The 14,226-nt window shown below is 46.7% G+C and overlaps 3 protein-coding genes across 6 annotated transcripts in view; 1 reads left to right on the top strand and 2 right to left on the bottom strand.

Moving 5' to 3' along the window:
• Positions 1-75: 75 nt before the first annotated feature.
• Positions 76-1,627, bottom strand: FAM187A (family with sequence similarity 187 member A). The gene has a single exon (XM_033848632.2). It carries the CDS (start codon positions 1,624-1,626, stop codon positions 382-384), a length of 1,245 nt encoding a protein of 414 aa, XP_033704523.1. The 5' UTR covers position 1,627; the 3' UTR covers positions 76-381.
• Positions 1,628-1,689: 62 nt separating this feature from the next.
• DNAAF19 (dynein axonemal assembly factor 19) lies at positions 1,690-5,980 on the bottom strand. 4 transcript variants are annotated; one of them, XM_073798465.1, is made up of 4 exons: positions 5,887-5,980; positions 4,363-4,445; positions 3,761-3,893; positions 1,690-3,086 (listed from the first exon to the last, which is right to left on the bottom strand). In XM_073798465.1, exons 2-4 carry the CDS (start codon positions 4,434-4,436, stop codon positions 2,655-2,657), a joined length of 639 nt encoding a protein of 212 aa, XP_073654566.1. In that variant the 5' UTR covers positions 4,437-4,445; positions 5,887-5,980; the 3' UTR covers positions 1,690-2,654. The 4 variants fall into 4 exon arrangements, with proteins under 4 accessions (XP_073654566.1, XP_033704525.1, XP_033704524.1 ...); XM_033848634.2 differs by lacking the exon at positions 5,887-5,980 and adding an exon at positions 5,101-5,880; XM_033848633.2 differs by having other exon boundaries at positions 1,703-3,086; positions 4,294-4,445.
• Positions 5,981-6,178: 198 nt separating this feature from the next.
• Positions 6,179-14,226, top strand: part of EFTUD2 (elongation factor Tu GTP binding domain containing 2) — a 32,967-nt gene continuing 24,919 nt past the window's right edge. The window contains exons 1-4 of the mRNA XM_033848631.2: positions 6,179-6,331; positions 9,364-9,472; positions 12,169-12,334; positions 12,993-13,071. Of these exons, the coding sequence (XP_033704522.1) occupies positions 9,368-9,472; positions 12,169-12,334; positions 12,993-13,071 (350 nt within the window). The 5' untranslated portion in view covers positions 6,179-6,331; positions 9,364-9,367. The remainder of the gene's footprint in view (positions 6,332-9,363; positions 9,473-12,168; positions 12,335-12,992; positions 13,072-14,226) is intronic.

Genomic DNA, 14,226 nt, shown 5'->3' with positions numbered 1-14,226 from the left:
CCTCTGCTACCCCCAATTCAAACCGCCCACTTAGCAATCCTCGAAGGCAAGAAAATAAAGCACGTTAAACACTGTTCAACACCAGACAGGTGATAAATGTTAGGTTCACAAGAATTCTTCCTTCTCTGAAGTCAGAAGACACGTGCACCCTGGCTACTTCCATCTCGCTTCAGCCCCCCATCTCCCACCAGCCTCGGGCCTCCCCACTTCCCGGATTGGGTCTCAGACTGGCTCATGACAGCAGGGAGCAGGTTATAGCTAACAACTTTGTCCACATGCCCTGCCACACATCCCAGCTCAGGATGCCTATCCAGAGGCATCTGGTACCATTTAACAAACACATTTGAGCACAACTGGTCTTCAGAGCTGGGAAGAGAGAGCCTAGGGGGAGAAGTTGGGATAACAGCGGAATAAGTAACAGCAGCAACGACAGAGGTGAATAGTGATGAAGACTGCCGTGATGAGCAGGTAGCCTATCAGGGTGAGCACCAGGGCAGCCCGAATCTCGGGGTTGGAGAACGAGACTGGGTAGCGGCCTCGAGATGTCACGCCCAGTCGGAGCCCAGCGATGCGCACGCCCTGCCGCCAGCAATAGTAGATGCCCCGGTCTTCCAGCTGGGTGAAGCGGATGTGGAGATGGTTGCCGTGGTCGATGAACACCCTCATGGACCTGTTGACGCCCTTTAGGTACTGCGTGTGGTAGAGGTACTGTTGGTCCTTGTCCCAGGCCACAGCATGCTCCGGCCGGGCCCCGGGACAGGAGATGATTAGTCCATGGCCCAGCCTCTGCTGGTGGAACTGAATGGGCACCGGGGGCAACCAGGGCCGGCTGCCCACTTTGGCCACGTAGCTGAAGAGGGCCATCACACCCTCCTGGATTTTCTTCTTCTCCTCGCAGGGCACCAGGCAGCTCCGAAGCAGCAGCTCGGGGACGTGGTCTCTGGCCTTGGCCCGGAGCTGCCTGGGCACAGCCCGTGAACCACAGGACACCACGTCGGGCAGTGTCTTGCGGTAGCGGGGGGAGAGGCCTGGGCTCTGCAGGTAACACAGGCCAATGCGCCACTGCTCCCCGCGCACCCCGCAGCGGTCGCAGGGGGTCCACTCCCAGAAGGTGGTGAAGACACGGAGGCTCCCGTGGTACTCATCTGCGAAGGGCTCCTGGCCCTGGTCCTCGAAGGTGGCCACCATCCTCTCACTGCTCTGGATGTCCACGTCGTAGGCGTAAAAGTAGTCCCCCTTGCGGGTGCCGCAGAAATACAAGCCTGAGTCCTCGGGCTGCGCCCGGAAGACCAACAGGCTGAACATGTGGATGCTGAAGCGGACCAGCATGTCGCTGCCCACGCGCACCTGGGCTGCCTCCGTCAGGACCCGCCCGTCAAAGTCCGTCAGCACTTTGGTGTGGCCGCTGCCGAGGTGCTTCTGATAGTACCAGACGACAGAGGACACCTCCTCGGGCTTGCAGTGGCAGGGGAGCTCGAAGCTCATGTCAGCCAGGTAGGCTGCATTGTCAAACATCAGGAACGCTGGGCAAGGGGTCCTCTGAAAAATGTTCTCCTTCTCCACGATTTCAAAGGCCTGGAGGCTCCCCAACACCCACAGGAGCACAGTGGCCTGGGCCAGGTTCATGCCTGCGCGAGAGAAGAGTCAGAGGGGGCGGGGCAGAACCTAGGCACTAAAGGCCTATGGGGCTTCTAGAAATCACTGCTGGGAGGAGGCATCTAGATGAGGAAAGGATTCAGCAGCCAGGAAAAGAAGCAACAATCTGCAGAGGAAGCTGCCACAGACAAGGCAATTTATTCCCAGTGGATGTACAAGATGCCCTTCTAAGGTTCCGGACGTGATCTTGAGGGAAAACCATTCTAGAACCTGGCCCTTTGTCCCCTTTCTAGAACACTGGCACTCACTCAAGAATGGGTCAGGGGAAGCCAGAATAAGAAGCAAGGGCCCAGGTACCAGGACAGGGGAATCTCTGCCTCTCTGTTCCAGGCCCTGCCCTGCCTGCCCGGTGGAAAGGTCCTCCCTTTGGTTAATCCAGGAGTTGAAGGCAACCCTCCTACCTGCACATCTGGCCACCTGAAGATGCCTGGGAGGCTGGCCAGGCCTGAGCTGATGGCTTGGGGTTTTCCCAGGCCCAACCTGCACGGGAACTCAGCCCCTGGAGCTAGAGAAAAATACTGCACCTCAAATGAGGTAGCATTTGATTGTTTATTGATTAAATGTCCATTCTGTTGGTTTCCAGTTACAAATACTCTTGTTAAGAGCTATGGAGATCAGTATTAATTTATCATGGAAGATTAACAATTTTGCTTTTTCCTTTTTTTGAGTGGAGGCTATAACTGGTGGTACCGGTGTTTGGTTGGGTGCTCACCCACCTCTCAGGGCCATGGGCTAGCAGACTGGCAGACTCTAAGGGTGGGAAGCAAACGTCTTTCAACTTCTTGGGCCCTTGACCATCCTGTGGATCTAACAGTTCAGAATATGGAGCCCCCAAGAGGCTGGAGGAAAAGGGAAAACTCAGTTACTGCTTTTGTTGTGAAACTTCCAAGACCAGAGGGAGTTAGGTGTGGGCTCTTCACTACAGTCTTGCAGAGCCCTCGAGACAACGAAAAACGCCTCCAGTGACCACTGGGGGCCTCTGAAGGTAACTGCTCCCATCAGTCCACATGGTACAGCCTCAGCAGCTCTTGCAGAAGACTCTCCTCCTCCTGAAGCCCACCAGGCTGCTCCCCCAGATCCCGCCCCTCCAGGCTGGGGGTGCCCATGGCCTGCAACTTCTGAAACAAGGCTCTGCAGCTCTCTCTCTCCGCATGGCTCATCAGGCTCAGGTTCAGGGTGAAGCGGCCGGTGCCGGCCAGGCTGCGCAGGATTCCCAGCACCACCCACCGGTCAGCTGGCCTCACGTGATCAGCCAGCGCCATCAGCATCTCCCCTAGGAGTCCAAACCCCACATCCATCTGGAAGAGGCGGCCCAGCTTTGGGCCCCCGAGCTGCAGCAGGGCCTCGTAGCGCTCTGACCCACTCCGCAAGTATCGCCGCCAATCACGGTAGAACTCAGCCGAGGTCTCGGGCTGGAGGCGTGTTTTCTCCTGGATCGCAAAGGAAGGAAAGAGAGTACAGAGCTCCTCCAGCTGCTCTGTGACAGTGAGAGTGAGGGGAGCCTGTGGATTTTCATCTGAGCTCTAGTATCACTCTCTGAGCACTGGCAAGGCTGCGGTCCCTGTGGGCCTCATTTTCAGATGAGGGAACAAGGGATGGGATGGGGAGGGAGGGTCCCAAGGAACCCAGGCTGTGATTTGAGACTCTCAGTTGTACCAGACTTTTCCTACTGATGAATGTGGACATAGCCCTGCTCTGCAAGACTAAGTCAGAGTTTACTCTGGGCAGGGCAGGAGAGGGGGTAATTGGAAACCTCGGGAGGAGAGAAAGGAACTCCAGATGAGTATTAAGGATATGACAGGCTGGATCTCCTTCCCGACACTGCCAGAGGGTCACAGGCTCTATACCATAGAACTCGAGGCAGAGCAACCCAAAGCTGATCTGGGAGTGGGACAAGGACTGAACGACAGGGGCCTGCCGAGCCCACCTTTCTGACTTGTTCTGGTTGGTTTGGGCCTCACCACCCGTTGGTTGCTTTTCTTTCTGGGATTGGAGGCAGAAACCTGCCTCTGTTGGCTTTACATGAGAAATAAGGAAAACATATGTGTTATAAGAAAACAGAGTTGGAGGTTTAAGGCAGAGAATCCTGCTGGGCCTCACCTACCGGGGAGATTTCAGTGGTTTCATCCTGGGAGGGCCTTCCCTGAATAGTGTGACAGTTCCAGGGCACAGTCTTCTTTCCTCCTATCTTGTCCTTCGGCTCCAGCGGCTTCAGATGTGATGCAAGGACAATACCCCTACAGGCAAGGGACAGAGATTAGGGGATGGACCTAATGCCATCTGTAGGTGTGAGGTGGCTGGACTTTGTGTGATACCGGCTGAACCTGTTGGCAGGCCAATATGACAATGATAATAACAACAACAGCAACAATAGCTGACAACTTTTGAGCACTTTCCATGTGCCAGATATTGTGCTCAGAATCTTATGTGCGATAACATTTAATCATGACGGTGGTTACTCTCTCTTACGGATGAGGAACAGAGGCTCCGATAGGTTAAATAACTTGCACAGGATCACACAGGTAGCAGAAGGTACGGCCAAGACTGAGCCCAGAATTGTCTGACTCCAAGTGCACGCTCTTATCCACTATGGTAAACCATAACAGGAGAGCCTGAGAAAAGTGGCAGTAAGCCGACCTGAACTCCTCATAGGAAGCCACCCTCTGTTCCACTGCCCGTAACTTGGCAGCATTTTCCCGTTTGTACTTCTCATCAGCAGTGAGTGCAGCCTGCAGCTCTTTCTCCAAAGCCTTGAAGTCAATGATGTCATTCCTTTTCATGGCCTGTGCCTGGGAAGGCAAAGGGAATGAATGTCAGCAGAGGGTGAATAGCAGGGGTGGGGGGTTGCATCTGGATTCTTTGCCAGCCCACAGAATGACCCCAAAGCTGTCAAACTCTAGATGTCTAGTCACTTATCTTGAGGAGGGTGTTATAAAAATCTAGGTCTCTATTTTACAGAGGGAAGCTGAGTTGCACAGTGAGGTATTGCTTAAGATTTGTTGCCACTGAAAATAGTCTTGACTTTCAATTTAGTGCCTTGTCTTAATTTTGCTCTCTGCCTCTGAAAATATTTTTTAATTAAAGTATAATTGACATACAATGTTATATTAGTTTCAGGTGTACAACATAGTGATTCAACATTTATATACATTACAAGATGATCACCACAGTAAGTCTTGTTGCCATCTGTCATCATTTAAGGTTATTACAATAATATTGACTATATTCCCTATTCTGTATATTACATTCTCATATATTTTATACCTGGAAGTTTGTGCTTCTTAACCTAGTTCGTCCACCCCACCACCCCCTTCCCCTCTGGCAACCACCAGTTTGTTCTGTTTTGTTTGTTCATTTGTGTTTTAGATTCCACATATAAGTGAAATCATACACTATTTGTCTTTCTCTGTCTGACTTATAATATCCTGTAATGCTGTATAATACCTTAGCATAACACCCTCTAGGTCCATCCATGTTGTTTTAAACGGCAATTTTTCATTCTTTTTTATTCTGCCTCTAAAAATATTTTAGCATTGGTGCTTTGGCTGAGGAAGCATTTGGATTTCAGAATTCAGCCCCTTCACATTTCCACATGGACTCACTCTATAGCGAGTTGTGATAGAGGCCCTCACACAAAAGCAGAACTATTGTAACCTACTCTTGAGCCCTGGGATAAAATTCCACTCATTGTTAAATGTCTTTAACGAGGAATGATACTTTCCACCCAAACCAGATTCAGTGACTGAGCAGGAAATCAAGTAGAGGTGGCAGAAGAAGGGGCTCAATGATCCCCGTTTCCAAATCCCTCTGTCCAGCCAGGGCTGGAGCACAGATTCCTAGGTTCTTGGGCAACCTCTTTAGCTCTGCCACTGTACTTCTGCAGCCTCCGCATATCTGAGGCTGATTGACCCGTTCTACACGGAGATCACCTATATGGGTTCTAGTCTTGGCTCTAGCATTTCCTTACTGTGAGACCCCTTTGACCATCAGACTCCTAGTGCACTAAGCTAGATTACGTGGTGAAGTCATCATCAACAGCCCTAGGGCCGGGAAGCTTGAGGTCTACAACCAACCCCTCCCTCCCCCTCCACCCCAACATGGGTAAGCTTTAAGACCAAGAAGGAGGCTGGGTTGGCCAGGAACTGAACTCAGGTGTCCTGGCTCCTGTCTAGTTCTGAGCCCTTGCCAGTCACTGAATAAATAGAACACCTAATCCTCCTGCCCCCTGACCTTCACCCCAGCAGCCAGCACCCTGGTTTCCTTTCTTCGGGGATCCCCAGTTACCGCCAGATCACGTCTGCTCAGCGTAGACCACGCCCAGCAGCTGTGGTTGCCCAGCAACTGCTCTAACAGCCTGCCCACGTGACCTCCCCGAAGGCCCCCGTCAGGGTAGCCCCGAGGCGCCTGATCAGATTCTCGCCTCCTCGGACCTTGTTTTCTTTGGAGCAGCCCACGCCTTGGTTTGGGGACCCACAACTCCGCCTCGCAGGTTCCTGTGTCCGCGGCCGGCATTCTTCCGAGCTGGTCCACAGGCAAAGGGCTGTCCTCCGAGGCAGAAACGCGACCGCGGCGCCTGCGGGGTCCTTCCGAATAGCGGGCGCAGGCGGTGCGGCGGCGTTGGACGGAAGCGCGGTCTCCGGCGGCCTACTCGGAGTTTCTGGCTGAGCAGCGGGAGGTGAGTTGACGCGGGTCCACGGCATGGGAAGGTTGCTCCTGTGGGATGGGAAATTAAATAATGGCAGATGTGGAGGAGACGTTATATGCTGTCTTCTCCTTTCACTTTACAGATGAGGCGGGAAAGGGAATGAAGGCCCTACCACACCGCCCTCACACACACACACAGATTCCGGGGTTCCCTCCTGTCCATCTTTAAAACCCTTTCCCGGGGCAGGGGTCGTTCTTGCACTGTCCCTGCACCTGTCTCACTCCCTCTTCCAGCTGTGCCGCCTTCACCCTTTCTCTACCAAGCTCTCTCCGTCCTTACTCTGTTTTTCTTGGAGAGCCTGCGTTGTAGCGGGAAGCTGCGGTGAAGTTTGGTACCGAAATTAACTAATTTGTGCAACTGTGGGCAAGTCAGCTATCTTCTGGGTGCCTTGTTGGAGTCACTCATTTAGTCATTGAGCAAATGCTGATTGAGGTTCTATTTTGTGCCAGGCACCGTTCTAAGTGAAAAAAAAACAGTCCTTGCTTCAACTGTAGTTGGAGAGATGACAGTAAATACACGAATAGATACGTGTCAGTTAATGATAAATGTTAATAAAAATAATAAAACAATGAAAGTGGGGGTTGGAGAATGTGTGTATAGGTGGAGCTTTTTTTTTTTTTTTTTTTTTTTTCGGTACGCGGGCCTCTCACTGCTGCGGCCTCTCCCGCTGCGGAGCACAGGCCCCGGACGCGCAGGCCCAGCGGCCATGGCGCGGCATGTGGGATCCTCCCGGACCGGGGCACGAACCCGCGTCCCCCGCATCGGCAGGCGGACTCTCAACCACTGCGCCACCAGGGAAGCCCAAGGTGGAGCTTTTTTTAGAGTGACAAGGGAAGGCTTCTCAGAGAAGGTAACATTTTATATAGTAGAGAACTGGGTGAGATGAAGGAACAAGGTATACATGCCCAAGGGGAGAGCATTTTGGAAGAGAATAGTAAGTGCAGTGGCCCTGAAGCAGAAATGAGGTGGGTTGTTCCATGGACAGCCTTCTGTAAAAATTTCTGCAGTCATTTCATGGGTGTCTTGGGAGAATGAAATGTGCACAGATGTGGTAGCTCTTTGGAAGTAAAAAGAATCTCTATGCATATGAAAGTTTCTATAATAATTTACATTTAATTATTAGTGCTTGGAGCTCTTAATTCTCTATTTTATCCACAGTTAGCACTCAACAGGGGCATTGAGGGAGGTGGCGGGATTAACCTCATGAAAGAAGTATCAGTATTTCAAAATTAAACATTCTGTTCAGTTAACATTTATCCAGTTTCTACTTAGGTGAAGCGCTGTCTTGGTCATTGGCAGGTGGGCACAAGGAACGCAGGGTTCCTGTATTCAAGAATGGCCAAAAAATAATGCTAGCTAACATTTATTGAGCCTGGAACTCTAATAAATTGTTTACACAGCCTATTTTGCTTAATTCTCATAACGCTTTATGCAATGGGGATTAATCACTTTATTTTCCAATTAAAGAAACAAGCTTGGAGAGGTGAAATAACCTGAAATGACATAGTTATTAAGTGACAAAGTTGGGATTCAAATCTAGGTCTTCCAATTCCAGAGCCCTGACCATTAACCCACACTCTGGTCTGTTGCCTATTACTGTAAGCTGTATAGGTGTTGGTGAGGGTAATTAGTACAGTTAACTACCATTCATGACAGAATTAAATGCTGATAAAGACACTAAAGGCTACAGCAGTATAGGAGAGTGAGAAATTGAGGCTATAGGAAGGCTTGAAGGAGGTGGTATTTGACCTGTTACTTTGAGTAGAATTTCTGGAATTGAAGTGGAGACAACCCACAAAATACTTATTAATTACAAAGAGAAAGCATGTAACTTTACAATGGAAAGGCCTGGTAGGCACCACCATAATCAGTGGTGAAGTTAACATCACCACTGATGGGACAAATTAAAATCATATGCCACTTGTTAGAAGATGCACTGAAAAGAGCACAGCATCACTTCTGTGATATTCTTGCCAAAAAATGCATAACCTGAATCTAATCATGAGGAAACACTGGCAAACTTAAATTAAGGGACATTCTACAAACTCACTAGCCTATAATCTGCAAAAGTTTCAAGTCACAGAAGTCAAAGGAAAGACCAAGGAACTGTTCCAGATTGAAAGAGACTAAAGACATGACAGCTAAATGCAAACATGGAATCCTGGATTGGCTCCTTTGCTGTGCAGGAGATTATTGGAACAGTCTGTGAAACTTGAATGGGGGCCTGTGGGTTAGGTGGTAGTAATATGTCAGTGTTTTCTGATTTTGATGGTTGTATTGTGGTTATGTAGGAGAATGTCCTCGTTTGTAGGAATCACATGCACTAAAAGCAGGGGTTGGCAAACTTTGTCTCAAGGGCTAGATAGTAAATATTTTAGACTTTGTGGGCCATATGGTCTCAGTGGCAGCTACTCTGCTCCGCTGTTACAGTGTGAAAGCAGCCACAGACAATATAAAAGAATGAGCATGGCTGTGTTCCAATAATGCTGTTTTTATAGATGCTGAAATTTGAATTTCATATAATTAATTTTCACGTGTCATGAAATATTATTCTTTTGATTTTTTTCAACTATTTAAAAATAATAAAAAACATCGTACCTTCAGGACTGTTTGAAAATAGTTGGCAGGCCAGGTTTGGCCACAGGCTATAGTTTACCAACTGCTGCACTAAAGTATGAGGAGGCGATGAGACATTGTGTCAGCAACTTATTTGCAAATAATTTAGGAGAAAGAAAGTTATGTGTACTATTTTTGCAACTTTCTGGTATTTAATTATTTTAAAATTAAAATTTGTTTAGTATTAGAAAAAAGAAGTGGATGAAGTATATGTAAACAGAAACAGGAGTGGAACAGACAGGAGGGGAAGATGCAGGGCTTTGGAGGAGCAGTCAGTGGGTTGATGTAACTGGAGAGGAGACTGTGTGTGGGATATGGTCAGCCACAGGCTAGGGCGGAGGCCTTGATTACCTTGCCAGCATCTAACTCTTCTCCTTGAATTTTAGCATCATGGATACTGACTTGTATGATGAGTTTGGGAATTATATTGGACCAGAGCTTGATTCTGATGAAGATGATGATGAATTGGGCAGAGAGACCAAAGATCTTGATGAGGTAAAACAAATATATACTTTTTTCATCTCTCTTTTTTAAGAAAGCAATAAAGTAGTAACCATAAATTTGTTTTCTGTGTCTATGAGTCTGTTTCTGTTTTGTATATAGATTCATTTGTGTTGTGTTTTAGATTCCACATATAAGTCATATCATATAATATTTGTCTTTCTCTGTCTGGCTTCACTTAGTATGATATTCTCTAGGTCCATCAACACTGCTGCAAATGGCAATATTTCATTCTTTTTTATGGCTGAGTAATATTCCACTGTATACATGTACCACATCTTCTTAAATCAGTCATCTGTTCATGAGCACTTGGGTTGTTTCCATGTCTTGGCTGTTGTAAATAGTGCTGCTATGAACCTGGGGGTGCATGTGTCTTTTTGAACTAGTGTTTTTGATTTTTCCATCATCCCTTCTCATTTACTCTAGATGTTCACCCCAGCAATTCTCCCCTCTCTCCCATGTCATTAGTTTTCTCTCTCTACTAGATCATCCCCATCAGCATACAGATATGCTGTTGTTTCATCATAAAATCCTTTCACGACCCTATAGCCCCCTGTCGTTACCTCCCATTTCCCTGTTTCCCAATGCGGCACATCACAAAAGAGTTGTTACTTGCTGTCTCCAAATCCTCTCCTCCCATTTTCTCTGAATCCAAGTTTTGTTGTTTTGCCTCTCCCATTCCACACAGACTGCTCTTGTCAGGGTCATCGGTGACCTCTGCCGCAGACCCAGTGCTCATCCTGCTTGACCTGTCTGCAGCATCTGGCCCAGCTGATCCCTCCCTCCTTAAAATACTCTCTTCCCTTGGCTTCCAGGGAATCCCCTGGTTTTCCTTCTCTTCTCTGGCCGGTCCTTCTCAGTCTTTGCCGCTGGTTCCTCCTCATCTCCCTGACCTTTTAACTGTCAATGGGCCCCAAGGCTCCATTCCTAATACCTGTTCTCTATCTACACTCACTCCCCTGGTCATCTTATCCAGTATATCAAATCCCTTCTATTCCCTGAGGACTCTCAAATTTATATCTCCAACCTGGACCTTTCTCTTGAACCTCAGGCTTGTATGTCTAGCTTTCTACTTGGCATCTCTACTTGATGTCTAATATGGCATCTCAAACTTAGCATATCTAAGGCCTAAACACAGAGCTTCGCCATCCCCTGTCCCCTGCTTCTGCCTCCAACCTCCTCTTACAGTCTTCCTCATCTAGTAAAGACAGGGCCATTCCCCGGTTGCTCAGGTCAAAAACCTTGTCTCTTTTTTTTCACTCCTACTCTGAATTCACTAGAATACATTTTTTACTCTATTTTTAAAATATATGCAGAATCCAACCTCTCCTTCCATCTTCACAGCTACTCCTCTGGGCATAAGCCACAATCACTGCCATCTCTCTCCTGTATCACTGCAGTAGCCTTCCAACTAATCTCTCTCCTTTTAGTATATCTCAGTATGGGAACCAGAGTGAGTCTTTTAAAACAAAATCCTGATCATATTACTCCTCTGCTCAGAACTGCTAGAACAGGACTTCTTAGCCTCGGTACCATTGAGGTTTGGGGCCAGATAATTCTTTGTTACAAGGGCTGTCCTGCGCTTTATAGGATATTTAACAGCATCCCTGGCTTCTACTCACTAGGTCCCCCACACACAGAGCCAGCTGTGACAACCAGAAACGTCTTCAGACATTGCCAAATGTTCCCTGGGAGACAGAATTGTCTTTGGCTGAGAAGCACTGTCATAGAGTAAAGTTAGATTACTTAGAATGATCCAGAAGATCCTACATGATCACCTCCTGTGAGATCTCAGCTTATACTGTTCTCCCCATTATTTACTGAACTGGCTTCCTTGCTAATCCTCAAAGTTGCCAGCGTACCCTTGACTCAGGGTCTTTGCATTTGCCGTTTCAGCCAACTAGAATGCTCTCCCCCACTTACTTGTAGAACTTATTCTCTCTTCCCTCAGATTTTTGCTCAAATGTCATCACCTCTCTTTTTTGCATTGCTATATTACCAATACCTAGAACAGTGCCTGGCACATAGTAAGTGCTCAGTAGATATTTGTTGAGCGAGTGAATTAACCAGGGTGTTTTGGAACATAAAGGGTTATGTAGTAGCCTCTTTTAATCATTTGAAAGACTTTTTAGGAGAAGAGGGCATAGCTTTGTTTAGTGTTGCTTGTGACTGTGGGTTTTAATTTATAAGGAGGTGAGTTCGATGTCATTTACGAAGACTCACTTTCCAACAGGGAACTGGGCTGTGTTGTGAGTGAGTACTGTTGTTATTGGAAGTATTCAACAGAGACAGGAATACGTAGAGAGAGTTCATTCATTTAACATGCTGTGTTCTCAGGACACAGAGAGAAATAGTGATCAAAGAACTCCCGTCCTATGGGATTCCTAATATGTGAGGCATAGGGCAATATCCAGAAAAGTGCCTCCAAGCTTGATCCATTTGTGACCAATGGCCTGCATTTAAGAAAGGGTCCATTTGAATCAGGAGAGCCGTCCATACCCATGGCTTACAGTCTTCTCTTTGTGAAGGATCATGCAAGAGTGGAACCTGCCCCACTGACGGTAGCACAGAACTCAAAATAAGAAGCTGTCAGGCATGTGAAGTCATTGCTCTTAACTCGTGTAGTGTATGAGTCACTGAGCAGGAAAAGTGCATGCCTCTTCCAACCTCCTTCCGTCTCTTGCTTTTAGGTCGATGATGATGATGATGACGACGAGCTGGGAGATCATGATGAAGACCACCCTGGGATGGAGGTGGTGCTGCATGAGGACAAGAAGTACTACCCCACAGCTGAGGAGGTATATGGTCCTGAAGTGGAGACCATAGTTCAGGAGGAGGACACCCAGCCTCTCACAGGTGAGTCTGGAGGCACTGGGCTGTGAGAGGTGAAATCGAAACTAGAAAACTTCATTTCATAGCCATCAGCAGTCTTGAAAGTTCAGTGAATGAACTGACTAGTTTTTCTTTCAGGTGGTATTTCTGGATTGAGATTCAATTAACCCTGTTTTGATATTCAACAGAACAGCTTGTTACCAAGCAAATAAGTGTTACTTCTTTCTTTATCTAATACTCGTTTGGGTTCTTGAAGACTGTTTTTAAGTTCTCCCTCTGGTCTGATACGTTTTTCCATCCAAATAATACCAGTTTCTTTAACTAGTCCTCACAATGCTTATTTTCCACTTCCTTAATAATTTTCATTGATCTTCTGGGAAGTAGTTGCATTTTATAAATACAAGGAGAGATTTTGAACTGACATTGACCTCATCCTATATCCAGTCCCTCTCCCTTCCTCCCACAAAATGAAGTGCAAACACCTCAGTCCACAATTCAAGATCTTTCAGTGTCTCATGCCAAACAGCGTTCCCAGAACTTTCTCAACCTGAGTGGTCCTCGAGAACAACATAAATTGATGTCGTATATCATCCATTCTGAAAGCTCAGTCTAATGGAATAGGGCTCTGTATTTTTATGCTTTACGCCTACCTGCACATCACTACTTTTTTTTTTCCTCCTAGAACCCATTATTAAACCGGTGAAAACCAAGAAATTCACTCTGATGGAGCAGACATTACCTGTCACGGTATATGAAATGGAGTAAGTTATAAGGTCTTGCAGCCTCTCTGCACGAATATTGTAGGTTCAGTTTGTTCATGGAGGTAGGAGGTGGTTTGTGGTTGAAGTAAACAGTGAATTTTTGGGGCGGTGGTGGTGAGAGCAGCGGCATCTGTTTGTGCCTGAGTCATTTTGCCGACTTCTCTCTATGACCAGGTTCAGCTCTGTCGCTGCCTGCTGCCAGATCTAGTCTGACAGATTTCAGCTTTATTTATGTATTTATTTATTTTGGTGGGTAAAAGGGCATATCCCTGAGCTCTTTATTATTTATTTAATTTTTAAAAATTGGGGTATAGTTGATTTGCAATGTTGTGTTAGTTTCCACTGTACAGCACAGTGATTCAGATTCTTTTCCCTTATATGTTATTACAAAATATTGAGTATAGTTCCCTGTGCTATACAGTAGGTCCTTGTTGGTTATCTGTTTTATCTATAGTACTGTGTATATTTTAATCCCCAACTCCTAATTTATCCCTCCCCTCCCCTCCTCTTTCCTCTTTGGTAACCGTCAGTTTGTTTTCTCTGTGGGCCTATTTCTGTTTTGTAAATAAGCTCATTTTTATCTTTTTTTTTTTTCTTTTAGATTCCACATATAAGTGATATCATATGATATTTGTCTTTCTCTGTCTGGCTTACTTCACTTAGGATAATAATCTCTAGGTCCATCCATGGTGCTGCGCCAGTGAGTTATTGTGAAAGCAAAAATCTCTTCCTACAATTTGCCAAAATTTTCCTTCAGCTTATATCGTTGCTGAGATATTTAGGCTCGATCTTAACTTTCTTCTTGGCTCTCATCTGGACCTCAGCCATTTTCTCTTCTTCCAAACCTTTAGTTTGGTATTAGAAGCCAGCCTTTGAGACAGAATTGGGTATTGTCAGTGTTGGGGCCACCAGAGCCTGTTTTGACATGGTATGGTTGCTAAGTGTTTTGGGAACATAACAACTCTTTATTTTGAAAAGGAGGCACAGGTAGGTAGATATGTGTAGAATAATTTAGACTCCTCAAACTGCAAACTGTTTTTGAAAATATTTTCATTGATGAAATGCACTTATAAGGCTCTCATATATTGAGGAGCTTGTGGCCCGTTATTAGATAATGAAACCTTTTTTTTTTAAAACATGTTGACATCTTGTATG

This window comes from Tursiops truncatus, chromosome 20, assembly GCF_011762595.2.
Source record: "Tursiops truncatus isolate mTurTru1 chromosome 20, mTurTru1.mat.Y, whole genome shotgun sequence".
Taxonomy (NCBI): Eukaryota; Metazoa; Chordata; class Mammalia; order Artiodactyla; family Delphinidae; genus Tursiops; species Tursiops truncatus.
Note: the sequence above shows the minus strand (reverse complement) of the source record. Positions and strands in the feature narration are given on the sequence as shown.